At 42.9% G+C, this 27,841-nt stretch overlaps 1 protein-coding gene across 1 annotated transcript; it reads right to left on the reverse strand.

Moving 5' to 3' along the window:
- Window positions 1-821: 821 nt before the first annotated feature.
- On the reverse strand, window positions 822-11,498 carry LOC141102407 (toxin MIT1-like). The gene is made up of 3 exons (XM_073591367.1): window positions 11,258-11,498; window positions 3,762-3,887; window positions 822-2,300 (listed from the first exon to the last, which is right to left on the reverse strand). The coding sequence occupies exons 1-3, from the start codon at window positions 11,339-11,341 to the stop codon at window positions 2,175-2,177; spliced, it is 336 nt and encodes a 111-aa protein (XP_073447468.1). The 5' UTR covers window positions 11,342-11,498; the 3' UTR covers window positions 822-2,174.
- Between the last annotated feature and the right edge of the window lie 16,343 nt (window positions 11,499-27,841).

The following is a 27,841-nucleotide window of genomic DNA, read 5'->3' on the forward strand; positions in this document are numbered from 1 at the left end:
ATACAATGTAATACTGACATATAATCACACACATGAGTTGGACTTGATGGACTTGTGTCTTTTTTCGACCTCAACTACTATGTAATTTTATAACAATGCTTCAAGCTCAAGTTTGAGGACAGCAAGGCCTTATGGAAACTGGACGTTTTTGACGCTGCTCTTAGGGGCATCCAGAGTTTTTTTTCTTCTGCCTCTAAACGCCCCTGCAAGTTAGCCTGTGTCCATGCACACGTAGGCGTTTAGAGGCGTCTAGAGGCAGAAAACTAAAAAACCCACTGCCAGTGCATTCAGCAGTAACAGTGTTTACTGCCCCGTTTATAGTCCCGACGTACGTGTTTTACGTCACCGCGTTCAGAACAATCAGATTTTCCGACAACTTTGTGTGACCGTGTGTATGCAAGACAAGTTTGAACGAACATCCGTCTGAAAAATTCCTAGGATTTTGTTGTCGGAATGTCCGAACAAAGTCCGACCGTGTGTACGGGGCATAAAAGTGTATCCAGAGTCAAAACCTTTTTTTGCTCTGGATAGTCTTGGATACAGTAGGGAATGGTTAGAACCCCTTTGTCATTTGTGAGAGGAAATCCCCAAAGATTGTATGTTCCCTAAAAAATATTTCCCCTCTTGGCCCAGGAAAGGGATACCCATGACCAGTATACTCAAAGTGGGCTTCCTTGAAAGTTTTTAGAAGGTCCCAGAAATTTAAAGATCAGAGCCCAACAAGGTCTCATTAGCATTATCATATATGGGTAATCCCTATGGTGGTCCGCCCCTATCCCCCTTTCCCTTGCCCACCCGCTTTTTTTCTTTCTTTCCCCTTTCCTTGTGGCCCACTTCATTACTACTCTTCCTCCCTCTTATATTTTGTCCCTATCTATCCCTTTTCATTTTTTCGATCTTGTTTCTGGCCTCCAAACCCAGTCACCACATGCTCCCTCTCTGACAGGACAAGAGTTAGTTATCTACCTTGAATGGGAGCTAAAGAAGAGCGCCATCATTCACAAGCCCACAACACACACCAGCTACTACTCTAGTCTCTCTGGAACAGCTGAGCCCAAACCACCTGCTGTTCTGGGGAAAGAGACTACATTAGCAGCCGATGTGTGCTGTTGTAGCACAGACCTGCCCGCCAGCCACTAGCTGTAGTCTCTCTCTCTCCAGAGAAATGCTGGTGGCTGGTGGGCAGGTCAGGCTAGTCTTTCTTTTCAGTACAGGGAAGTCTTTTCAGTACATGGAAGATGGTAGAGAAGAAGAAGAACAGGGCTGGAAGATTAGATGGCAGTGTCTGTTAGAATGGAGAGGGGTGGGTGACTTTAGTGTTGGTTGTAACTTCACCAACCGAATGCCTATAAATTAAGCTACAGCCTGGGGTGGAACTACAACTAGCAAAAAACATAGAAAACATAGCAAAAAGTATTTTTATAATCAAACCACTACACTGGGTCCCTTGATGGATTCAACAAAGATTTGAACTTCTGGTCATATGTCTTCTTTTTAAATTGTGGCGACAGAAGATCTTATGGTTGAATTAGATAGATGAGGAACTGATCTAAAGCAACAAATCAGATTCTCTCTTTCATGTTGTGAAAAATTAAAAAAAAATACTAAATACAACATTTTTGAATTTTCAAGGTGCCCCACCACATAATAGCACAACATTATAGATAAAACATCTTCACAATTTTTATTTCATACAAATAATTAAAATATTAAATAAAAAGTAGAATATACGTAGCTTGCCGGCCAGTTGCAACATGTAACACCTATACATCAGAGTGTATTTCTTTGCCTTTGTGCATCAACTCTCACAATTGTAGGGCTTCATTAGTTTAGTATGTTATAACCATCTTGTATACAAACCATACCGCGAGAGTCGTTCGGTTCAACGCGTTTTGCAGTTAAGCTTCTTCAGGAGCCTAGAAGTGTTTTGTGTTTAGCATCTCTGTCATTGGGATGTGATGCCATTTGGATAATTTTTCAATCTGAGGTTTATATGTTAATGAAAATAATGAAACCGAAATTCTGATTGGAAGCCAAGGGAAACAAGAGCTAATAGTTGTAGCTTTTTGGAATTTAGCTTCAAAAAATGTTTCATGAATATAATCTGCGAGTAAAAATTGCTGTGTGTTAGTGAGCATAACTGAATCCTTCACAATATCTTTTCTTGAAATCTTCTAATAATAATAATTTTTGCCTTTTAGGTATGGCAAGCACTGGTATCTGCCATCGTTCACCTTCGTACAGGCTAGGTCTGGCAGGCATGGACATGTGTGAACCATTCTTTTGCCAGAATATGGAATCTAAAGAAAAAAAATACATGAAATAGTTAGGGATAGGCAGCTTGTGGGTATTTTTTTTAACCCCTTATCTTCCACATTCTGTATATATATATATATATATATATATATATATATATATATATATATACATATATATGTTCTGCAGTATGATATCTTGTGCTGGGGATACATTTATAAACACCCCCACTTTGAGAACCAGAAGCCAACATTTTGGGGTTGACTTACTAAATTCGGAGAGTGCAAAATCTGGTGCAGCTCTGCATAGAAAACAATCAGCTTCCAGTTTTTTTCTTTGTCAAAGCTTTATTGAACAAGCTGACGTTAGAAGCTGGCTGCCAATACACAACTACACCAGATTTTGCACTCTCCCATTTTAGTTAACCAATCCCTTTGTGTGGTTGATATCTCTCAATCCAAGCTGATAGTTTATGTCCCGTCTGAATATCACATTATCACTATGTCAGCTATGATCTGGTGACAAAAAGCAGGCTATAGACTTCAGTGTAAGTTAGAAAACAAAATTCTTCAGCCTGCCATGTCTTCTGTTTAATACTCTAATTGTAAAAAATTACAATATTTTTTGATTATTTACTTATATTTTTGCACATTTGTCAGCCTATAATAAGAGTAGAGTTTTTTTTTTTTTTACAGTATACCAAATAATGTCCTTAAAAACATGAAAAATATTTAGATGTTCAAATTAGTCTTTGTCAACTTGACAGATGCATGCTGATGCCCCAGAACTTGAAGTATGTTGGCTCTTGCTTCTTGCTACAAAATCTTCCCCTCCCACATTCCCATAGGCCCATCACAATTAAGAGGGAATATAAAAACCTCATGAGAGGTTAACTTGTCAAGTAAATGTTTAAGTTTTTTTTTTTTATTAATCTGGGAGTAAGTTTGTTTTTCAAATATGTACTGTATGGTGGCCATAAGTTTGCTCATCCAATTGTTTCTTGTGTCCCACCAGATGCATCCATGAGAATGAAGCCCAGGCCTACAACTCTACTTTATCCAGGGCAACCCACCCTTGTTTCACAGCCATATTGTAATCTTGTAATCTGTAATACAAGTTTGGTTTGTGGCCCTGATGAAAGGAAAGAAAGTCCCAAATTTTGGGTTGTCCCCACAACAGGATATCTTTCAATGGAGACACTAATTCTGGTGACAACCAGGGATTCCCTCACGAGGGATTTTCTCTGGCTATGGGATAGGAATCGAAGGGGAATCTTCCAAATGGAACACAGATGGTAAAAATAAAACTTTAAAAGAGTTACAACCTTTAGATCATAATATTCAGTTTCCCATAAATGCAAAAGGATGAATCTGAACCAAAAAATGCAGGTGTTTGGCACCATCCCAAAATTCTATTTTGTGCAAGGAACATACAGAATAGTAATGTGGACTTTTCCATTTCCACAGCTGCAACATTAGTAACAGTTATTATCAGCAAGGACTTACTTTATGACTTAATGGATGACAATCTTCACCCTCATTGCCAAGCGGAGTACACATACGAAGGCCTCGTATCCAAAGGCTCACCGCGCAACACATCTCTCCTCCACACTGAAGATCCCTTTCACAAGCCTATGAATATAACAATATGTACAAAAATTAATTTCACGTGTGTGTCACATTCTTGAAACGCATAATAGAAGCAACAAATTTCAGTGGAATGCCATTAAGAAAAGTCCTTGTAATACCGTAAAAGTGTGATTGTTAAATAAATATCAAAAGCATCCCGGAACACCACAATGAATAGCATTGTGCACATTCAATCTGTGTTGACTGATGCTTCGAAATTGATTGTAAGGAGGGGTCAAGGCCTTTAACAGGAAATCTAAATTGATGGCGTAATTGTATTTGGTGAGTAAGACTTGCCTATGTTATTACATTTTAAAGCACAAGTGTGAGCTTTGAGTGTATTGTATTTTATTTTTTTATTTATTTTTATACTTACCTTTATTATGACGTCTTCAGGTCAATCACATGACATGCAGAGTCCTTTATGCCTCAATGATGCAGAGAGCGCCGATTTTTGCATCATTACACTGTGTGTGTGTGTGTGGGGGGTGTCATGGTGAACCCCCTAAGGGGTAGGCTCATGATGTACTACAAACACAAGAAGACCTTAGGGCTGGTTCACATCAAGATTACACAGTAATGTGCAATTTCTGTGCATTCCTGTACGATTTCTGTGCATTAATTTGAATAGGCTGAAATCACACTAGAACGCAAAGAAAGCAGTACATGCGGCACCAAAACAAATGGTACCGGGGTACCATGTGATTTGGTGCCTGCAAATGCACCGCATTTGTGGTTTGCATGGGGAGCCAATAACATTACACTGGCATCTGCAGCAGCTAAGGCATTGTGTTTTGATCGCTGTGCAGGTAACATGAATGGAAACAGTGCCAGGACAAGACAATCCAGAGCCCTGGGCGAACATGCCAAACTGCGCCCCCCCCCCCCCCCCCCCCCAAGATATATGAGCATTATGTGTTAGCAAAAATCCCCCCCCCCCCCAGAAAAAAAAACTGAGCACTAATCTGCATACTTACCCTCCTCCCAGGACAAATACGCTCCACCTGCTGAAATCCCCTCTCCCAGCACAAATCTTTGACCCCCCCCCACAGCTCAAATCCTCTTTCCACCCCCCCCCCCAAAAAAAAAAATCAGACCTTATAACACAAATCCTCTACTTCTCAAATTTCACAACCTCTCCCCCCTTCCATCACAAAACCCCCCTCCTAGCACAAATACCCCCCAATCATTCCTACTAGCACAAATAGCCCCCCCCCCAAAAAAAAAAAATAAATTACTCCCCTAGCACAAATTCCCTCCCCCTTCTACCATATCACCTCTTCTAGCAAAAACACCCCAATTCCTGCTTCCTAGCATAAATCCTCCTCCCCCATCCCCTCTGCCAACATAAATCCCACCAAATCACCTTTCCTGGTACCCCCCCTGCCCCCCCCCCCACACACATTTCCTCTCCTAGAACAATTCCTACCTCCTGCTGCCCCCAAATTCCCCCGCCCAACACAAATCCTCTCCCCAATCTCCTTGTGGCGTCCCCCCCCTATATTACATGATACCAGAGTGCCCAGGGCAGCCGCCCCTCCTGCCCACCCCTTGTCCCGGCCCTGCATGGAAGGCGCCTGTACCAAACCACGTTTTGATGTGAACCGACCCTTATTCGTTTTCCTAGTTGCATGATGTGATTCAGTCTGGAAGACTGAGGACATCTAGTGATGGAAATAATTACAGCAATGTACAGTGCCTGAGAGGAGGTGAGGATTGCAGCCAGGACTGCTTTTTTATTTTCGCTACTGCTGGAGACCTTTGAAAGAAAAATTGGATTTGGGCTTTACATTGTAAATTACATTTTTTTAGTCTCAGTGGAAAATACAAATACTCCCTCCAAACAATAGACACTAAATCACCTTTTTAAATGATCTTTTCTCTAAACTGAATTATTCCTAATGAAAACTAAAAGCCAGCCATACATGTCTTGTCTATTTCAATGTATAGTCTTTTATTCCAAAAGAAGCAAACCAGCCTCCTGAACCATAATGCCCTTAACATGGGTGCCTTGATAGATGGGATCTCCCTGGCAAAGAATCTTTCCTCAATGTTGATGATAGGGGTATGAGGACAAGGGCCTATTCTCCACAACCCTGGCCAGTGGTTCTTCTGACAGGGGACTTATCAGAGTCTGGAAGTCCACTCAAATGTCACTTTACATTTAAAAAAATAAAAACAACATACATGTTATTTTTACCTGCTCTGAGCATCCTCTTCTTCAAGGGTTCCCAGACGGCGCTTCTGGCCCCTCCCCCCACGGAGTGCTCCCATAGCAAGCTGCTTGCTATGGGGGCATTCATGCGTGGTCGCTTCTGAGCCATAAGACATGCAGATCACCCCCCGATCCCTTCTCACTGGCTGTGATTGACAGACGCAAGAGCCAATGGCTCCCACTGCTGTGTCTGAGTCAATGAGGGAGGAGGGAGCGGAGAGAGCCTCCGCTCTTATGCACATCGCTAGATCGATATCAGGCTCAGGTAAGTATTTAGGGGGTTTGCGTGCAGAAGGTTTTTTTTATCTTAAAGGAGAAGTCCAGCCAAAGCTTGTTTGGCTGGACTTCTCCTATGGATCAAAGGAGTGCAATTTGTTTTGAAGTTCGCTCTCTGCGGACATAATCAATGTCAGTCCAGGCACTGCGTCATCGGGACCACGGAGTCTGGATCCGCCAGATGCCTGGACTGACACCTGGCTCAGCCTCTCGGCGAGCCTGAGATGGCCCGCTCCGCCCCTCCACAGCTCAGTGCTCCAATGAGCGAGAAGAGAGAAGAGCAGGAGAGCTGCGACTGACAGCTCTCTGCTCATGGAGCGATGAAAACCGAGCGATCGGCTATGTTGGATCTCTCGGTTCTCAGTTTGGAGGCGCCGGGGGGACAGATGCAGCATCGGACCGATGCTGCATCCAGCTAGCTAAGTATAAATCAGGGGAAAAAATGAAATTCTTTACCTCTCTTTTAATGCAGAGAATGCATTAAGGCATGGCTTGACAAATTTGCAAATTTGCTTTGAATTTAGCAGCAAGCTAAAAAAAGTTAGGAGCCAGTTTTTTAAATCAGCTGCCCGGCGCCCAGAACTGCACTTCCAGGGCGCCGAGCAAAAGAAATTACTGCCCCATCACCAGCCGTCCCATTAAAGTGAATGGGACTGTCGTTGAGTCAACAGCGGGTCAGAGGAGGATCCGCTGTGGGACAGAGATGACAGTTGCTCTTTAAAAATTATGATTTTAAGTGGAGTTCCACCCACTTTTACAACTCTTCAGCATCCCTCACTAAACTGTGAACTGTAAAAGAATTGGATATTTTTTTTTTTTTTCTCAGCACTTACTGTATATCTGCTGTATTCATTTTTCACTTCCTCCTCCCTGGCCGCGGCCCATCGCATCATTTCCTGTTTGCAATGCCTTCTGGGAAGGGGCGGCAACTTCCTCTGAAACTGCCGTTGCTATGGAAATCTGACCTGAAACCTATTACACTGCTTGTGCTGCACTGAGCATGTGCGAGATCTGCAAGGATGAGATCCAGGAAGAAGTGCAGTCTGGCTTCAGATGCCCACACTTAAGATGGCCACGGCCTGCTGTAAGTTTATAAAATAACAAACTACTGCTATAAACTAACAAAACAGACCTTAGTTTACAGACTAACTTTACTAGAATACATTAAGCTTGTGTATTATAGGGGTATTTTTATTTAAAAAGTATTTCGGCCGGAACACCACTTTAAGTCAGATCCACCCTGTGTTGAACACAAGAGGTAACAGACTGAATGTGGACCTCAGATTTCTAACTCACTAATAGTTATATGACCATTCTCACCTCAGTGACATATTACCCCACGTGTGTTTTTTTCTATAATTTATTCAGCTTTTCTGGAAGTGGATTAATTTTTAAAAAAAAGAACCCATTTTTGGATGTCCAAAGTCTGCAATAAGCGGAGTTCCACTCATTTGCAAGTTTATTAAAAGTTTATTAAAAGTCAGCAGCTATAAAAAGTGTAGCTGCTGATTTTTAATAAACAGACACTCACCTGTCCCACGGCCCAGCGATGGGGCCGTCCGAAGCACCGCTCCTCTCCCTCTCCTTTTTACCGGCATTGCAATTGTGGGCACCTGGCTGTGACAGCTCACACCCGGTACGCACTTTGCATGCGCGGGGCGCACTGCGCTTGCGCAAATGCACTGCGCATGCGCGGGTCGCGCTGCGCTCTCTTAGTGGCCAGGCAATCTTCTGGGATCTGTGACATCCCAGAGGATTACAGAGAGGGAGGGGGGGGAGGAGGAGTCGCCTAGGTGGCGAGGCGATGAGAACAGGAAGTGGCAGCTGGGTACCTGTCAAAAGTAGGTACTCGCCCCCCCCCCCCAAAAAAATTACATGCTGAATGTGGCATGCCGAGGAGTGCTTAAAGCGGAAGTTCCACTTATGGGTGGAACTCCGCTTTAAGGCTCGGTTCCCACCTTTGCAGGGTTTTTTTGGTGCATTTCGCTATTTTTGCAGAAATGCACTACAGTCCATTTAACATGGTTTCTTATGGGACACGTTCACATCTATGCAATTTTGGAAATGCTCAGGGGCTTTTTTAAATGCAAAACTGGGCATTTTTGGTTCCATAGAGAAGCTGCAGAAAAGCATGTAGTGCATTTTTGCTGCGATTTTGCCGCAGTTTGCATTTTTTTAATCTCCCCAAGGCTTGGTTCACATCTATGCATGTTGCTTTTGAGCATTTCTACAGTGCTCTTTGCATGTTTGAACACACGATTTTGCAGCGTTTTGCCGCGATTTGCGGTTTTTATGGGCCTTTTTTTGGCTAATTTGTTGTTGGGCAGATTAAAAAATGCAAGTCGCAGTAAGATCGCAGTAAAAAGGCACTACATGCTTTTCTGCAGCTTCTCCATTAAAGTCTGTAGAACAAAAGATGCAGAAAAAGCAGCGTTTTGCATTTAAAAGAGTCCCTGACCCTTTCCTAAAATGCAGAGGCACAAAATGCATTGATGTGAACGTGTTCTATAGAAACCTGTGTTAAAAATAATGTCCTGCAAAAAGCATTTAAAAACGCATTGGTGTGAATGGAGCCTAACAACAAAGGAAGCAGAAACTGTAAAGGTTCCATGACTGCTTGCATCAACAGTGATTGGTTATAGCACCCTGTCCCACCCTTTCAGATTTACACAGTTCCGGGACAAGGTCATCTAGAGCCGGGAGCAAACATGCCAAGTTACAATCCCCCCCCACCACCACCCAAGATGCATGAGTATTATGTGCAAGCAAAAATCCCCTCCCCCTTCCAGAAAAATCAATCACCAATCTGCATGCTTACCCCCTAAGCATAAATTCCCCCGCTTCCCAGTACAAATCTACTCCCCTGCTAAAATCCCCCCTTCCAGCACAACCCCCCCCCCACCATCCTCCCCAGCTTAAATCCGCTCATTCTGCATATGCTCTGAGTACAAACCCCCCCCATAAAAAAAATCCCCCCTTACTAACACAAACCCTCTACCCCTCAAATTTCCCCTCTGAACACAAATCCCCCCCCCCCACTCCTAATCCTCCGTCAGCACAATTTCCCCTCCCCCAATCCTCCATCCTAGCACAATCCCCCCCCTCCCCCCAAAAATTTCCCCTCCTAGCACAGAGGCCCCCCAAACATCCCTACTAGCACAAATCCCCCTCCCAAAAACAATTTTCCCTCCTAACACAAATCACCTCCCCTCCTACTATAATATCTTTTCTAGAACAAACCCCCAAAATTCCCCCTCCTAGCACAAATCCCCTTCCCCCATCCCTCCTCTCAACACAAATGCACCCCAAATCACCACTCCTAGCACGCCTCCCCAAACTTCCCCTCCCAGAACAGTTCTTTCTTCCTGTTGCTCCCCAAATTCCCCCTCCCAACACAAATCCCTTCCCCCCCCCAATCTCCTTGTGGTGCCCCTGCCCCTCACATGATACCACAGTGCTCAGGGCAGCAGCCCCTCCTCCTGCCCACCCCTTGTGCCAGCCCTGGCTTTATATACAGCCCCTCTTCCATGATGATAAAACAGCGCATGTTTGCCCCATCCGTTCTACATAGTCACACTCCCCCATTGATAAAACAGCACATGAGTGCCCTTTCTCTCAGGTTAAAGTGCACACAACTTAGATACGTCACATTAAAGTGGTTCTAAAAAGTTTTTTACCCTAATACATTCTCTGCATTAAGATAAAAAAAACTTCTGTGTGCAGAAGCTCCCCTCATACTTATCTGAGCCCCATCTTGACGAGAGTCTTGGCCCTCCTCATTGGCTGAGACAGCAATGGGGCACCATTGGCTCCTGCTGCTGCCAATTAAAGTCAGTGAGTCAATGAGGAGAGAGAGGGGGCATGGCCGTACCGCGGCTCCGTGTCTGGATGGACACACAGAGCAGCGTCTCCGCTCGGGTGCCGTATAGCAAGCTGCTTGCTGTGGGGCACTCAACAGGAGGGAGGGGCTAGGAGCGCCGGTGAGAAACCCGAGAAGAGGATGATCGGGGCTGCTCTGTGCAAAACTATTACACAGAGCAGGTAAATATAACATGTTTATTATTTTTAAATGAAAAAAAAGAGACTTTAGTATCACTTTAAGGTAAAAAAAAAAAAAAACTTCTACTGCCTCTTCACCCCATCTCTCTTTCTAACACTTACCTGAGTCTGGTATTGATCCAGCGCTGTACCCGTCTGAAGTTCTTCTCCCCCCTCTCCCTGCTCTCACAGGCTGTACTGATAACAGTGGGAGCCATTGGCGCCTGCTGCTGTTGATCAAATCTTGACAGGAGGGAGCAGGGTGTGTGGCTGAGCCACTCTGTGTGTGTCTGTGGACACACACAGCCAGGCTTGGGAGTGCACCCACATGTATGCCCCCATAGCAAGCGGCTTGCTTAAGGGTGCCCACGCAGAAGTGGAGGAGTGGACAGTGCAAGAAGGGGGGGACCCCAGAAAAGGAGGAATGAGGCTGCTCTTGCACAGAGCAGGTAAGTACAACTGCATTTTTATTTTAAGAAAAAAGAAGCTTTAAAATCACTTTAAGGTCACATAACTGTCCCCATTTTTAGTGCCATAATGACAACACACATGCCCAGCGTGCAGGTTAGGGTGGCTCCTTGAGAACCTGGAAGGTGTTAGGGCCACACTTAAGATGGAAATGGAGTACAGAGAAACTTCAAAGACAGAATGTTGACAAGTGACAGGCTGCAGACTAAAAGCAAAGAGCAAACAAGAAAAGTCTGCAGTATGCAATATATATATATATATATATATATATATATATATATATATATATATATATATATATATATATATATATATATATACATATATAACATTGAGGGTAAATAACAGGTAAAGGCACACAGATATCTGCACTCACCCCTGTGATGACAGCGGCGTCCCCGCACTCCAGAAGAAGGAAAACGAAGCCCAGGAGAAACGGCAGACAGGTCAGTTTTCTCATAATAATGAAAGCTTGGCAGGAGGTGATATCCGCGGGGGAGGTCAAGGCTTGCTCAGGAGAGGAGCCGGCGGAGGAGCAGTTGAAGAATTAGAAGGAGATCCACGGACTGGAGCCGTGTAAAGTCTGCCGCTGGCTGTCTCTCTCCGAATTCCGGAGCAGTTATAAAGCTCCGCTCACCCTCACCGACCTCCATGACTCACCCGGAGATAAAGAGGAGCATAAAGATGCGCAACGGCCGCCAATCACAGGGAGGGAGACCGGCGGATCCACCCACAAGCAGACTGCACTTGCTCTGCTCCCTGCTTTGGTCCTGGAACTCCCAGTTCTCACCAGCAAGGTTACTGGGAGTGTGGTCACCCAGGCACTAATAGGAATGGAAATAGATAGAACACAGCAGTGTACTATCTGTGTATTGATTGTAGTAATAGATGGGGGGGGGGGGGGGGGGTTAATTCACTTTTTATTGGCTTACCAATGCATATGCAGGATTGAAATTACATGTGTAGATTGTTACCATACTGGAAGAAAAACTGCCTATATATATATACATATATATATATATATATATATAGATATATCTATATCTATATCTATATATATATCTATATATATATGGAGATATAGATATATATATATATATATATGTATCTTTTTATTACAGTGTTAATTGCAAACCTGTCATGGTAATCATATAAAAAAAAGTGTATAATGAATGTAAACCCTATATAATAATATAATAAAATGTCATGAAAAAGTAGGAAAAAAAATGTAAATAGATACAACAGGATACATGCATTTTACAATATATAGATTTATACCCAGTAAAGTTATGTCCTTTACCCATTTTAATAATAGTAAATATGTATTTACTATTAAATAATTACTGTATAGAAACCTGTCATGACAATAATAAAAATGTATGCATGTGTGTGTATATATATATATATATATATATATATATATAATATATATATTTTTTTTATTATTATTATTACAGTGTTGCATGTAAACCTTTCAAGGCATGAAAAAGTTAAAAAAAAATTTAATAGATACACACAGGGACACGTGCATTTTACAATGTCAGGTCTATAACCCATAAAGTAATGTCCTTGGTGTATGTACATACAAATACACATGTATAGTACATACTGTGTATATATATATATATATATATATATATATATATATATATATATATATATATATATATATGTGTGTGTGTGTGTGTGTGTGTGTGTGTGTGTGTGTGTTTGCATATCCTTTTTAACTATTTATCGATATAACTAAGTAGAATGTGTTATTTTTTAAATAACTGTGCCTCCAGATCATTTTCAAAACAAGCCTTGAGTGGCTTCGTTTTCTGTTCTCTTCAATACATTCCTCATGTAAGGATAATGCCAGCTAGAATGTGGTGGCATTTTTTTTGGTGTTAAATCCCATGTGATCTTTAGTAGCTGAATTTTTAATAAAATTTTAGTGCAGAAATTGAAATTATAACACGTACGCAGTCAGTTACATAGTTATTCTGGTTAAAAAAAAAAAAAAAAGACTCAAGTCCAAGCAGTGCAAACCACTGAGAAAAAAAAAAACACGAATCAAAAACCTCCATATACACAATCCTATACCCATTACCCACAGTTGATCCCGAGGACGGCAAAGTAAACCCCAATAAAGAATGGTCCAACTTGCTCAACGGGGGAGAAAGGGCATTTCTTTCTGATCCCCCAAGAGGCTATTGGAAATTCCCTTGATCAACTTTGCCTATAAATGTTAGCATCCAGCTATATTTTGTGCATTTTTTTAAAACATCAGAGAACATCAGTTCAGTAAAGCAATCAGTTCAGCTGATATATGATATATACACTGAAACTTTTAGTAAATGAAATAATAATTTTTTGATTGTAAAATACTGTACATCAAATTAGGCCCTGTTATGAATATTATACTGAATTGAGCCAAAAGTAGCTTCAGTTCCTATATTTGAGCATGTCCACCAATAATGATGGAGAGGAAGCAGATTAGCAACAGCAATCTCTCTAGACTTTTATTGTTATGTATAAGCTTTAGTTGTAACACTAAAATATAAAATAATATGATCTTTATGCAGACATGTTTGATTTTATCAGTTGGTTGATATTGCAGCAGTTGCATGTCTATGGTCAAGGTTATTCTATAGCAGGCTTTCTCAACCAGGGCTCCTTCAGAGGTTGCTAGGGGTCACTTGAACAAAGAGCACTGGTAACGTCTCACAACAAGATAGTATCTTCTTGACACCGTAGCACTAAAGGATTCCAGAGAAACCGTTCAAACAGCCTTGAATATCTACTGTACATTGGCAATGCGCAAACTAGACTGGATTATAAAGCCAATGCTGCCCTTTTGAGATCAGGAAATCTTGCAACTCTAAAAACAAAATAAAACACAAAGGACACAAACCACTAATGCATTACCAACAGCACTTTATTGAAGGATAAAAAGAGTACGTACTCACAAGAGCAAATGTTGTGTCAGCCTTGTACATAAACCAAAAAAACCAATGGCTCTGGCACACAATTCAACTCTTCTGGTTCAAAGTATGTCAAAATAACAGCTGACGCATTTTGGGGGCATGCCCCCTTCTATAGCGCAACCCTGTTCTGGGCTCACCATCTATTCTTATATATAGAAACTTTTGTCTCAGGGGAGGGGAGGGCAATGGAACGAGGGATCGGAAAAGAAGCATACTCAACCCAAAGGTTAAACTCCAAAGCTCTCTAAAAAAAATTGTTAAAAGCCAAACCAACCTTTAGGCTCGGTTCACACTGCCGGGACTTGGGATCTAACTTGTGAGACCCCAAGTTGCATGACATGTGAAATCCCATGTTAGTCAATAGGAGTTGTCTTATTTAGCACTGCTGAAGTTGCTCCGACTTTGGAAAAGGTTCCCGTAATACTTCAAGCCGACTTCTATCTGACTTTTGCCCAAAGACTTTAAGAGCCCTTTCACACTGGGGCGGTTTGCAGGCGCTATTGCGCTAATAATAGCGCCTGCAAACCGACCCGAAAGTGCCGCTGCATGTATTCCTGTGTGAAAGCCCCGAGGGCTTTCACACTGGAGCGATGCGCTGGCAGGACGGTAAAAAAAGTCCTGCCAGCAGCATCTTCGGAGCGGTGAAGGAGCGGTGTGTATACCGCTCCTTTACCGCTCCTGCCCATTGAAATCAATGGGACAGCGCGGCTATATCGCCGGCAAAGCGCCTCTGCAGAGGCGCTTTGCGGTGGTATTTAACCCTTTCTCGGCCGCTAGCGGGGGGTAAAACCGCCCCGCTAGCGGCCGCATACCGACGGTATTTTTTTTACCGCCGACGCCGCCCCCCGCCCCAGTGTGAAAGGGCTCTAATGGAAGTTGCCTCCAAGTCAGATCCTCATCTATATTGATGTGATTTGGATCTGACATTACAGGAAGATTACCCAGGCATTCCCTGTGGTGTAGCCCCTCCTTCCCTTCAAAGTTGCATCCTGTTGCATCAAAGTAGTACTGAAGTCTCATCAAGTCGCTAGCAAATCACCAGGAAGTCGCACTGTAAGTCGCATTACTTTCAGGTCACAGTGGTGTGAACCGAGCCTTAAGTTGTATATACACTATATTACCAAAAATCCCAGTCTATTGCCCCGTACACACGGTCGGATTTTCCGACGGAAAATGTGTGATAGGACCTTGTTGTCGGAAATTCCGACCGTGTGTAGGCTCCATCACACATTTTCCATCGGATTTTCCGACACACAAAGTTTGAGAGCAGGCTATAAAATTTTCCGACAACAAAATCCGTTGTCGGAAATTCCGATTGTGTGTACACAAATCCGACAGACAAAGTGCCACGCATGCTCAGAATAAATAAAGAGATGAAATTGGCTACTGCCCCGTTTATAGTCCCGACGTACATGTTTTACGTCACCGCGTTTAGAACGATCGGATTTTCCGACAACTTTGTCTGACCGTGTGTATGCAAGACAAGTTTGAGCCAACATCCGTCGGAAAAAATCCATGGATTTTGTTGTCGGAATGTCCGATCAATGTCCGACCGTGTGTACGGGGCATTAGTCTGTAGGGTTCAATATTGAGTTGGCCCACCCTTTGCAGCTATAACAGCTTCAACTCTTTTGGGAAGGCTGTCCACAAGGTTTAGGAGTGTGTCTATGGGAATGTTTGACCCTTCTTCCAGAAGCGCATTTGTGGGCTCAGGCACTGATGTGGACGAGAAGGCCTGGCTCACAGTCTCCACTCTAGCTGATCCCAAAGGTGTTCTATTAGGTTGAGGTGAGGACTCTGTGCAGGCCAGTCAAGTTCCTCCACCCCAAAATCACTCATCCATGTCTGTATGGACCTTGCTTTGTGCACTGGTGTGCAGTCATGTTGGAACAGGAAGGGGCCATCCCCAAACTGTTCCCACAAGGTTGGGAGCATGAAATTGTCCGAAAGCCCAACCCCTGAAACCCTCCCTGGTTCCATTACACTAACCATGAGCATAACAAGGCATTCTTTCCTCTGACAACCAATGTACCATAACAGGGCATTTTTTCCACTTATCATTAATATCATTGTATCCTTATCTCCACTTTATCCCCCAAAAAATTATGGCTATAGATACACTCTTAATCTTAGTTTTTATAACTAAAGTCCATATGAAAGCTTAGGATTCAAGGGACAACACAAGGAAACTTGGATTAATTGGAAGACTAAACAGGTACTTTTGCCTACCAAGTGGATTGGTAGTATACTGTAATGGCATTTTTTTTAAAGATTTGGATAGAGTGTAGAGGGTCTAGAACAGTGTTTCTCAACTCCAGTCCTCAAGGCGCCCCAGCAGGTCATGTTTTCAGGATTGCCATTATTTTGCACAGGTGATTTGATCAGTTTTACTGCCTTAGTAATTATCACAGCCATTTCATCTGAGGGGAACCCTGAAAGCATGACCTGTTGGGGCGCCTGGAGGACTGGAGTTGAGAAACACTGGTCTAGAACACCTGTCAAGTTTTTATTGCTGTTTGTGTCCGTCAGGGAGATTTACACTCTTTGTTGGTCCTGTTTACAGTTTTTTGAGTGAAAGTGAAAATTCCAAATTTTGGGTTGTCACCAGAGCAGAAATAGTGAGGGAATCTTTCACTGATTAATTCTGTTGACCCTGATGACAGCCAGGGGTTCTCCCACTTTGGAGGAAGTTCCTTCCACACCCTTATTTCTGTTTTATCGATACTTCTCTTTCTTAAGGCTGCATCACTAACTTTTTTTCTGAAGTGGCCAGGTGAGCACCCTGCCTCTTACTATAAAAAGGCCACTAAACCACATACTATATTTCTTTGAAGAGTACTTTAGCTTGATTTTAGTAAATAAGCCAGACACTGTCCTCCACTTGTAGTTCTGGATCGTATTGTGGTTGGGTTGCAGTTGGTAATGGTATGAAATTGACTTGGAATGGTATGAGCCTGTTGGAAGAGTTGAAAACAGATTGAGAGTGAAACAGAGACAACCAATTTTGATGAAAAGCTAACTGTATTGTTCAAGGGATTGTGTATCTTTTTGGCTGACGGTGGCCAGTAGATATTTTCAAACTGAAATTTTTTCAAAGACTAATCTAAAAACTTCAGTTAAGATTTTTTAGGGTAGTTCATGAAGTCTGACTTTTGTTATTTCAGGAGTAAATATAGACTCCATCTTGGGATGAAATAGGCAATTTTTGAAATTCTGTCAATGACATCCGTCATGTTGCTTAACCCTTTTAAAGGTAGTAAATCAATAGGAAGTCCAGGGTTTCCCCTTAGTCTCAGAGTCCTGGTAAAAGTACAGAAGTTTGTTAGGGGCCCATGTTAGGGATAAAATTCAAGCCTACATTTATTTTATTTATTTATGTATTTTTAATCAGTACAAGAGACAGTACTTACTTTCAATGGGAAGTGTCCCTTGTGCTAATGGCTGCTGACTTAAAGTTATAATCTTCTATATCTAATTTGAGCCACTGGACCTGTCATAGGCACTCATGAAGCATGTTGGCTATACCTGCCCTTTCTGTCTCCCCCTCCTCCATTCATAGAAGCTGTACTAGAGCTTCCACCAAGGAAAATTGCTCTATGAATGGAATAATTCATTCATCTTCCTGTGCTCCATTTATAGAACATTCGTCATTGTTGGAAGCTATAGTAAAGCTTCTTTAAATGGGGGGGGGGGGGGGGTAATAAGTGCCTAAGACAAGTCCAGTGGCTAAATTAACCCTCACAGCACCAGATTACTGCTGCAGGGGTATCAGGAGACAGAGGATGGAAGACATCAACTGAGACAGCAGCCACCAGCACAAGGGGACACTTCCTATTGAATGGGAGCTCCCTCTCTAATGCTGATTTTTTTTTTTTTAACGGGTAGCTCCCCTGCCCTGGCTAAATTTAGTGTATGAGTCTTTTTTATCCAACTGAGCTAGAATTAATTTTTCAGGTCTTCTCAGACTTTCCCTATGCCTGCTGCTGGAAGAATGTTCCATCAATAGTGTCTGTGTGTGTGGGGTCAATCACTGGAGTTATGAATAGTTATCTGACCCTAGCCAATTCCTGGGGAGGCCAGCCCAGAAGGTGTTGTTGGGAAGAAGATTCATTTTTGGGACAATCTGAACAGTCTCTGTTCTCCTGGCGCTTTATCCCCAGGGAAGAACCTTAATTTGTATGGTGTGGCGGTAGTAAACACTCAGAGTCCAAGTGCAGAAACAGAACTGTTTTGAAGTTAAAGTTTGGCAAGGCACAACTAACCTGATGGAGAGACAACCCAACCAGGCGCACTCACAGGATGGTACAATGATGATAGCAGTATGTCTCAGGTGAGTTAACAGCATCTGTCTTGGGGGGCAGAATATGGCCTTTCCAGTCCGTACCCAAGTCGGGAGGCTTCCAGTAAGAAGGATGTGTCCCTGCACTTTCCCTACTTGTCCGGAACCTCTCCCTGCCATTAAACACTGTCCCTGACAAACCTGTCACCTGTCCCTACACTGCCCACATGCAAAATCCATGCCAAGCCTGTCTTAAATAGTCTCTGCTTGTCCCAAGTTGCCTGCCAGAGTCACATGGAGCACTCAGATTGCTGCCCCCATGACCCAGGAAACCATAGAGAAACCATGTTCCACTTCACTTCCTCTCCCTCTGCAATGCTGCTGCGGTTTGAGCGCCACCTGTAGTGGAGAAAGCAGACTGCACCTGTCTACAGTACATGAGTTCTAGAGAATCATTGCTACTATGCCTCAGCATGTGCTATGGGCTGAGGGACTGAAGGAAATTTGCCTGAAGGAAACTTGCCTGTGGAAGTTAAGCTGGAGAGTTGGAGGTCCTTTCTGCCTGTAGCTCCAGGTGTGGAAATTCTTCTTGAGGGTGAGGTGTCAGGATTTGCTGCCAAGCACTGTTCCATAGGGTCTCAGATATATGGGCCCCTTTTTCTTTACCATAATTTGAGGCTGCTACTGTAGGGCCTAATACTGCTGGAACAAGGATTTTTCAGGAAATCTAAAATTGATGTGCCCTTTAGGTATCCTGCACCCTCTCTTCTCTGCACTCTGTTCAAGATCTACATAAATATTAAAAAAAAAAAAAAACTAGACTGAGCCTGGGTTTGTCAGTGTCCTTCTGGTACTAGACACAGGGTGGGCGCCCTATGGACAGGTGAAGCAGACCAAGTTTTTTTCAGCAGCGCCTCTGGGGGGATTGAGGGGGGTAGTGCTACATTTACATTTAACTAAACTTAGGCTTTAAGTGTTACAGCTGAAGTGTAGTCTACATACGTGCGGTACACGTACAGTATGTTGGGTAACAGAGTCAATGGCGTTGTGAGTGTATTGGTATGTTTTCTGGGCACATGTGTGGTCAACAGGCAGGCAGGAGAGTTGAGCCATTTTTGCTTTGAGAATTTCAAATTAGAATATCTTTTTATACACAAGGTGTTCAATAAATGTGTACTCCAATCAAATATGAACTTATCTAATTTAAATAGACACCGATGATGCAACCTACCTACATAGGGTCACCATGCCATTTGGTGCACCGTGCCATTCTAATTTGGTATGTATTTAACTGCCTGTTTTAATAATGCACACTGACAGATTTAGTCATTTAGTCACACTGCCTGCAAGGGATCATTAAATTGAACAAATATATATATATATATTATAAGTGTGATTTTGAAATGTAAAATATAAGGGGATTCCTACTTCTAATGGTAAGTATATGCACTGAAACATACAATTCAGTGCAGTATGTACAGAATATTCAAATGAGCAATGGCATTAAAGAAAAACCTTTTATAACTATATTTTTAAACATTTTTTTGCAGCGCTCACATGCCCACCCATACCTTGCACTGTTCTTTTTCTCTGTGGTCAATGAACAGCATCTCCTGACATACCTACCCTAAAGGCATCAGTTATTTCTGCAAGTCAACAATACCTCTAGGTAGGGTGCAGGAGCCGGCATGATGTTTCACTATTGTGGGCCGACAATGCTATTGCAAATTCAGCAGCACAGTGTTATGGTTGATGGCCTGTAAATAGTGCTAAGTTTCCCCTTTTAGTAAGGCCTCACCTCCGTGTGGTTGATGAGTGGAGTTGGTACCCTTTTTATAAACCAGGGTGGGTGGAGTCCTTGCAAGATGGGAGCATGGGAACAGGTCACACCTGACTTACAATATGTAGGTTTGTGACCTGGGCAGAAGAGTGGCCTTTGGGGCTGGACTGATAAAAGGATCTGGATGAGAACCCATGGTAGAGGAGACAGAATGGAAGAATTGTCTGAGTTCTGGGTTATTTGTACTAAATTGGTTTGGCCTGCATGCTTGAAGAGTAACATGAAGAATTGGTTGTACAGCCTACTGTTCACGGTAAAGCATTTGAAAAGCAATAATAAAACATACCATAAATCAAAGACTAATCAACACAAAGGGCACAGCACAGTGGGACCAGGAGGGCACAATACTGGGAATAGGAGTGCATAGTACAGGTTCTGAGATGCTGCCTTGGACACGGTCATCCCGGGAAAGCTTAGTAAAAAGCATGACTGTCCCTGAAAATCCAGGACAGTTGGCAAGTATGATGTAATGCAAGATTATCTTGGGGGTCCCATGTATCTGGGGGCCCCTGGGCAGTGCCCAGGGGTTACTATGCATTAAGACGGCCCTGTCTGGAAAAATCAACAGGTACAAGAGATGAACTGAAGGGGAGTTTTCATGACTAGCTGTAATAGCTTGTATAGTCAAAGGAGCATGAATGTATGGATACATTTAGTTTTTTTGGGTGGTTTTCCCAATACTGGGATTAGGAGGGCATAGTACAGGTTCTGAAACGCTGCCTGGGACATGGCCATACCGGGACAGTTTAGTAAAAAGCATGACTGTCCCAGAAAATTCAGGACAGTTGGCAAGTATGATGTAATGCAAGATTATCTTGGGGGTCCTACCCTGTTTCCCCGAAAATAAGACCTAGCGTGATTGTCAGTGATGGCTGCAATATAAGCCCTACCCCCCAAATAAGCCCTACCCCGTTTCCCCAAAAATAAGCCCTACCCTGAAAATAAGACCTACAAGGACTTTAACTAGGGCTTATTTGGGGGGGGGGGCTTATATTGCAGCCATCACCAACAATCACGCTAGGTCTTATTTTCGGGGAAACAGGATATGTACCAGGAGCCCCTGGGCATGCATTAAGACGGCCCTGTCTGGAGGAATCAACAGGTACAAGAGATGAACTGAAGGGGAGTTTTCATGACTAGCTGTAATAGCTTGTATAGTTAAAGGAGCATGAATGTATGGATAGATTTTGTTTTTTTAGGTGGTTTTCTACTTTGAGCATAATGGCAATTTTTCTTAAGCTAGGTACACACGGGACGAAAACTGTAGTTTCGGCAGTTACTGACCAATCGACTGGACAGTTACTGGACGTTACTGTCCTTTGACAAATAATAATTTGGCCATTTGAAAAAACAGTTACCTAATGTTCCTCCCAAAAAGTGAACATAAACAAGCACTGCTTTTTACTGCCTTTACCTTATAATTTAGAGCTCTTCTGAGTGCATCTAGTTCAAAAGAGATCATTTTAAAGACAGATCATTTGGAATGAACATTACTAAACTCTTGCTAATGGGTACCCTTGGGAATCCTAAGCATTTCTACCATGCAAAGTCTGTTTTATTCATGTCAGCCTTGTGGTCGAGTGTTATTTGACTTCCAGCGCTTTTTGAATGTTATCAGTGACGCATCAAGCAAACATTTTACATATTGTACGCACTATTGTGATTACATTTGTGACTGCAACATACGGTCGAGGAAGAGCATGTACAAAGTACTTATCTATATATTCTTACAGATGAAAAAAAAAAAATGGGTTTTGACGAAAAAAGGGATTAGTAATCCTTCTGCTTATAAAGTTTTCGATGACCATGAGATAGCCCAGCAGCGGTGGTTACTAAGCACTGCTTTTTTTGGCACTCCTCGGCTTAAAAAATAAAATAAAAACAAAAAACCTTCACTTGGTTGAGCTAAAGGTTTTCAAGGATGTGCAGTAGCTTTTTTTGGTATTCGTAAACTTGTGTGGTCGTTTTATAAAATGCATTATATAAAGTATATTCCAACTTACAGCTTTTTTCAGGTTAGTCCTAATTTGTTATGAGGATATTTTAAATAACTTGCTTTTACCTATGTGTTTAGGCAAAAAAAAATAGGTGACAGTACCAGTTCTCTCTCTGTTGTAAGGCCCCTTTCACATGATTGGACCGTTCAGGTCCGCCTGTCAGTTTTGACGGCGGACCTGAACGGGCGATCCATGTTAGCCTATGGAGCATCGGATGTCAGCGGAGACATGTCCGCTGACATCCGACCCCGTCCGATCCACTAGAAGCAGACGGATGGCTCTACGTCCAGGTCCGTCGCTGGTGGATCGGATCGGGTGAGATCTGACAAAAACGGACACGCTGTCCGTTTTCGTCCGATCCCTCCATAGGTGGCAGCGGCGCCTGACAAGCCCCTCCCCGCTCAGTGAGCAGAGAGGAACCTGTCATCCGCCGGCTCAGCGGAGATCAACGGACAGATCTCCCGCTGAGCCAGCGGAAGGAGGCGGGCTCCGTAGAAACGGAGTCCGCCTCGTGTGAAAGGGGCCTAAGCCTCTCACTCTGCATGGAGGACCAGAAACCTTTCTTCCATAGTGCTAATAGCCGCTGGTTATTTGGGCCTGTTTCCCCCCTGCTCACAGCATGCACAGCCAGGCACACTGCATTTTCAGCATCCTTCCAGTTCTTTTGGTTCAAGAATCAGTCTAGGGGTTCTAATTAGGAACAGGAACTTGGATAGGGAAGGGGAGCATGAGATACCTTGAAACTGTAGAACGTGGGGACTGCTAGGCTTCTGGCTGCTTTGTACAAAGAGGTTGACTGTATTGCACAACCTCCAGCTGCACTGTACTATCTCCTGGCTGACATGTACATCTCCTGACTACACTGAACACACTTTGGCAGTACTACACGCTCCTGGTTGTCTTGCACAATTCCTAGCTGCATGCACCTGCTGGTGAGACAAATCACCCCACAATCACTTCTTTTCTGCAAGGCAGGTTTAGGTGCTCAGAATGGTTGGACCTCCTCACACCCACTCTCTGTCTCCGATCCAGGCTCACTTTGGTAGCCCCCCTTCCCCCCCGATAAACCTAGCTGAAACCTTGATGTCTTTAAAAAAAAGTCTCTCTCTCAGCCCCAAGGGCAGAGCCCCCATCACAGGGGTCTCCTCCAGAAGGCCCGGGAATTCTGCACTCTGCTGCCTGTCCTTAGAATATTTATGGGCTCTGCCTCAACCTTCTCTGCATACCCCCCCAGGGATTGGTCGGAGTTCCATAAATATTCAGGCTGCCTGTCCTATTCTCCCTCCCACTATACTTATAGAAATCTCTAAAAGACAATGGGAAGTAGCAGAACAGCAGCCAATAAGACACTGAACAGCCCCAAACAATCAATCCGTGCTCCACTGTTTACAGAGGAGCTAAGTACTGTAAATTTGCATAGCAGCCTAGTCTGAACTAGGAAGGTGATGCATCTGTTTTGACTTCCTCCTAACACTCAAAGAGAGAAGCAAGGCTAATAATGCTGTATAGCTCTCAGGAAGGAGGACAATATGCAGAAGCTACATGGCTACTTCTCATCTGCAATCTCCTCCCAGAGATCAGAAGAAAGAATTTCCCACATGTGTCTGATTTTCTCTCTACACCACTAGACTTCTTCTCCACTGCTACTACTGCTACTTTGGCCCAACTAAAAACATTTCCATGCTCCATCTTAACTGGGGAAACCCACCAATCAAAACTACGACGACAGTAAACAACTGGGGACCAAATATCTGACACACCCAAAACTTTTGGATATCAGAGGCACCTGTAGTTCTTCAAGAGTGAATATTTGATTACAGTCTCCAGAAAAGTGTTAAACTATGATTAAATATTTTTGCTGGATCAACAGTTTCTGCAACTTTACTGTAGAAACTGTGCTCAAAGTTGCAAGTGCCTGGGGCAAGTCAAACATTGCACCCCTTAATCCATAGACAATTAGCACTCCCTGAGTCCTCCACTATATATATATATATATATATATATATATATATATATATATATATATATATATACACACAGTATCTCACAAAAGTGAGTACACCTCTCACATTTTTTAAAATATTTTATTATATCTTTTCATGTGACAACACTGAAGAAATGACACTTTGCTACAATGTAAAGTAGTAAGTGTACAGCTTGTATAGCAGTGTAAATTTTCTGTCCCCTCAAAATAACTCAATACACAGCCATTTATGTCTAAACCACTGGCAAGAAAGTGAGTACACCCCTAAGTGAAAATGTCCAAATTGGGTCCAAAGTGTCAATATTTTGTGTGGCCACCATTATTTTCCAGCACTGCCTTAACCCTCTTGGGCATGGAGTTCACCAGAGCTTCACAGGTTACCACTGGAGTCCTCTTCCACTCCTCCATGATGACATCACGGAGCTGGTGGATGTTAGAGACCTTGCGCTCCTCCACCTTCCATTTGAGGATGCCCCACAGATGCCCAATAGGGTTTAGATCTAGAGACATGCTTGACCAGTCCATCACCTTTACCCTCAGAGTCTTTTGCAAGGCAGTGGTCGTCTTGGAGGTATGTTTGGCTCCCACATGCTGTCAATCACAGCCAGTGAGCTAATGAGGAGAGAGAGGAAGCGGGGGGGTCGAGCCATAGCTCTGTGTGTGAATGGACACGTAGAGCCATGGCTCGGGAACGAGCCTGCTTGGGGGCGCCATTGCAAGCTGCTTGCTGTGGGGGCACTTAGCAGGAGGGAGGGGTCATATATGGCATCATACCAGTCCTTTAAGTAGAAGTCCATCCTAAAACTAAAATCCCTGCATCTACAGATATCCACGATCTAGCACTAACCTATCTACCCCCGTAAAGAAAAAAATCAGTATACATACCTTTTCTGCAGCCGCTCCGACCTGATCCCACAATGAGCTGTCATCCGCAGCTTTGCTGTGTAGGAGGGTGCAGAGGACACGTCCGACAACGGAAGCCCTATAGTAACTCTATGGGTGACGTCACTCCCCATTAATTTCACAGCCGTTGCCAGCTGTGTCCTCTGCAGAGCTTCCACCGCTAGAGACCTGACCAGATTGGCTTCAGAAAAAGGTATGTATACTGATTTCTTCTTTACAGGACTAGATATGTTAGTCTTAGAATGTGGATGTCTGTAGATGCAGGGATTTTAGTTTTAGGGTGGACTTACACTTTAATTGTGCCGGTTGCATTCATTTTCATTTTCAGGCTAAGAACATTTTCTGTAAGTACAGAAGATAGCTGCTGAAATTCCCAGAAATTCAGAGTCCTTGCCACATTCTGTGAGCTGAACCAGTAGTAGGGCTTTGTACCATTTTAAATCGAGTGAAATAAGTGTGCAGATGGAGTAGGAGATTTGGTCAGAATCAATGGTGTCCTCAATGCTGAGAAATACAGACAGATACTTATCCATCCTGACATACTATCAGGGAGGCGTGTGGTTGGCCCCAAGTTTATTCTGCCTCAGGACAACTGCCTCAATCATACAGTGGTCACGCTAAATATTGATTTCATTTGAATTTCTCTTCTGTTCATTTACTTTCCATTTTGCTAATTGCTAAAAATAAACTATTAACACTTCTATTTCTGAAAGCTTTCTTAATTTGCAGCATTTTTTCACACCTGCCTAAGACTTTTGCACAGTACTGTATATCAACATGATTCATTTTCAAGTTTATATATACAGTATCTTACAAAAGTGAGTACACCCCTCACATTTTTAAAAATATTTTATTATATCTTTTCATGTCACATTAAAAAAATTACACTTTGCTACAATGTAAAGTAGTGAGTGTACAGCTTGTATAACAGTGTAAATTTGCTGTCCCCTCAAAATAAATCAACACACAGCCATTAATGTCTAAACCGCCATGTGGCCAACTGTATGTTGTGGTCGTTCAGGTGCTTACTTAATAGTCTTTTTAAACCATCGATGCACCCCGCTGAGACAGGCGGTGGTCTCAGTGGGGTGCATCGATGGTTTAAAAAGACTATTAGATAAGCACCTGAACGACCACAACATACAATGTAATACTGACATATAATCACACACATAGTGTGGACTTGGACTTGTGTCTTTTTTCAACCTCACCTACTATGTAACTATGTTGAACTTCCAGTGACCAGTATGAGAGAGTGAGAGCGATAACACTAAATTTAACACGCCTGCTCCCCATTCACACCTGAGACCTTCTAACACTAACGAGTCACATGACACCAGGGAGGGAAAATGGCTAATTGGGTCCAATTTGGACATTTTCACTTAGGGGTGTACTCACTTTTGTTGCCAGCGGTTTAGACATTAATGGCTGTGTGTTGAGTTATTTTGAGGGGACAGCAAATTTACACTGTTATACAATCTGTACACTCACTACTTTACATTGTAGTAAAGTGTCATTTCTTCAGTGTTGTCACATGGAAAGATATAATAAAATATTTACAAAAATGTGAGAGATGTACTCACTTTTGTGAGATACTGTATATATATATTCAAGTTTCAATATATATTTCAAAGAAACGGGTATATGTGTTTTAGTATCTTGTTTGTTGTATGCTGTCAACATCTTTTGTATATTCATCATGAATTGCTAATGCACTGAATCCTATTGTTCAGCTGCACATGACAAGAATTTTTCTGTGTCCCTGGAATTATTTGTCCTTCTATCCAAGGTTTACAAATAATATTGATGACAACAGGATATGTTTGAATGAAGACCACATAAACGTCCGATCCTGTCCTTGATTTCCAGCATACCTATTATAGAATCATCAAACCACTCTTAGAAATACTTACGTAGGACATGATGTTAATGATGTTCAAGATAAAATGACCGTGTTAACTGGTGTTCTCAAACATCCATGTGAACCTGTATTATTTTTGAAGACAATTGGTGCTTTATCAATTTAACGTGGATGGCCATAATTAAAACGTTGTTTAGCTAAAAATGTTACGGCTGAACTCCACCCTTACCTTCAGTCTTGCACAGGTGTAATGGTTTCTCTCCTGTATTTAAATTGCTTACTCTGATTTAACTGCACGCTGTAAACGTCCAACGGTGTGCATCAAAGGAACAGCAGGGGAGTGCCAAACTAAGTGTAGGATTAAAGAGGAAATAACCCTATCACTTTAAAGGGTAAGAAAAATCTGTAAGGTGAACTTACACTGGACCCCCTCCCCATTGCACCCGGTCTCGCTGTACCTGAAGCCGGCGATCTCCTGCTCTGCCACATGGTAAAGCCTCTTTACTGGTCCGGGGATCAGAAATCCCCCGCAGGCTTATTCTCCTAAACATACCTTGTAAAGGTATGGATAGGAGGCATTCTAATTGGTTTGCGCCATCACATAGGCGGCACGACCAATCAGAACCTGCCTAGCCTGTCCTGTCAGCACTGGAGAAGAGGAGAGAAAGCCGCAGGGATTTTAAATTCCCGGACTGGTAAAGTGGCTTTATGATGTGTCAGTGCAGGAGATAGCCGGCTTCAGGTACTGTGGGACTGGGTGTGCGATGGGGAGGGGTTCCAGTGTAAGTTCACCTTACAGATTTTCTGTAAAGGTGAACTTACACTTTAACAGTTTAAAAAACAGTTACAGTCCCGACACGTGCTGGGCATGTAACTGTCACATTGGTTGTGATCTCAACCAAACTGTCAAACCATCAAATGGCTGGTTTCATAACGGATCACATCTGCAGCATCATGGCAGTTGGAGACCAAACAGAGACCAAGATTGAAGCTTCCGTGGCTGAAAACGATAGGAGGGCTTGGTTCTGCTTTAAAAGATCTCTACTAAATAGAAGAGACAAATAGCAACTCACATGAACATAATGGAAAAACAGTAAGCATCAGAAGCTGTAGAAAATCAGAAAAAC

The sequence above is a fragment of the Aquarana catesbeiana genome, linkage group LG07, assembly GCF_042186555.1.
Source record: "Aquarana catesbeiana isolate 2022-GZ linkage group LG07, ASM4218655v1, whole genome shotgun sequence".
NCBI classification, from domain to species: Eukaryota; Metazoa; Chordata; class Amphibia; order Anura; family Ranidae; genus Aquarana; species Aquarana catesbeiana.

What these genes read in the sequence shown, in the direction of transcription:
- LOC141102407 (XM_073591367.1), bottom strand. Translation starts at nt 11,341, where the DNA reads ATGAGAAAACTGACCTGTCTGCCGTTTCTCCTGGGCTTCGTTTTCCTT. An exon ending in ACGCCGCTGTCATCACAGGG is followed by an intron (nt 3,888 to 11,257) that starts GTGAGTGCAGAT and finishes TTATATTCATAG; the next exon opens with GCTTGTGAAAGGGATCTTCA. An exon ending in GTCATCCATTAAGTCATAAA is followed by an intron (nt 2,301 to 3,761) that starts GTAAGTCCTTGC and finishes TTTTTTCTTTAG; the next exon opens with ATTCCATATTCTGGCAAAAG.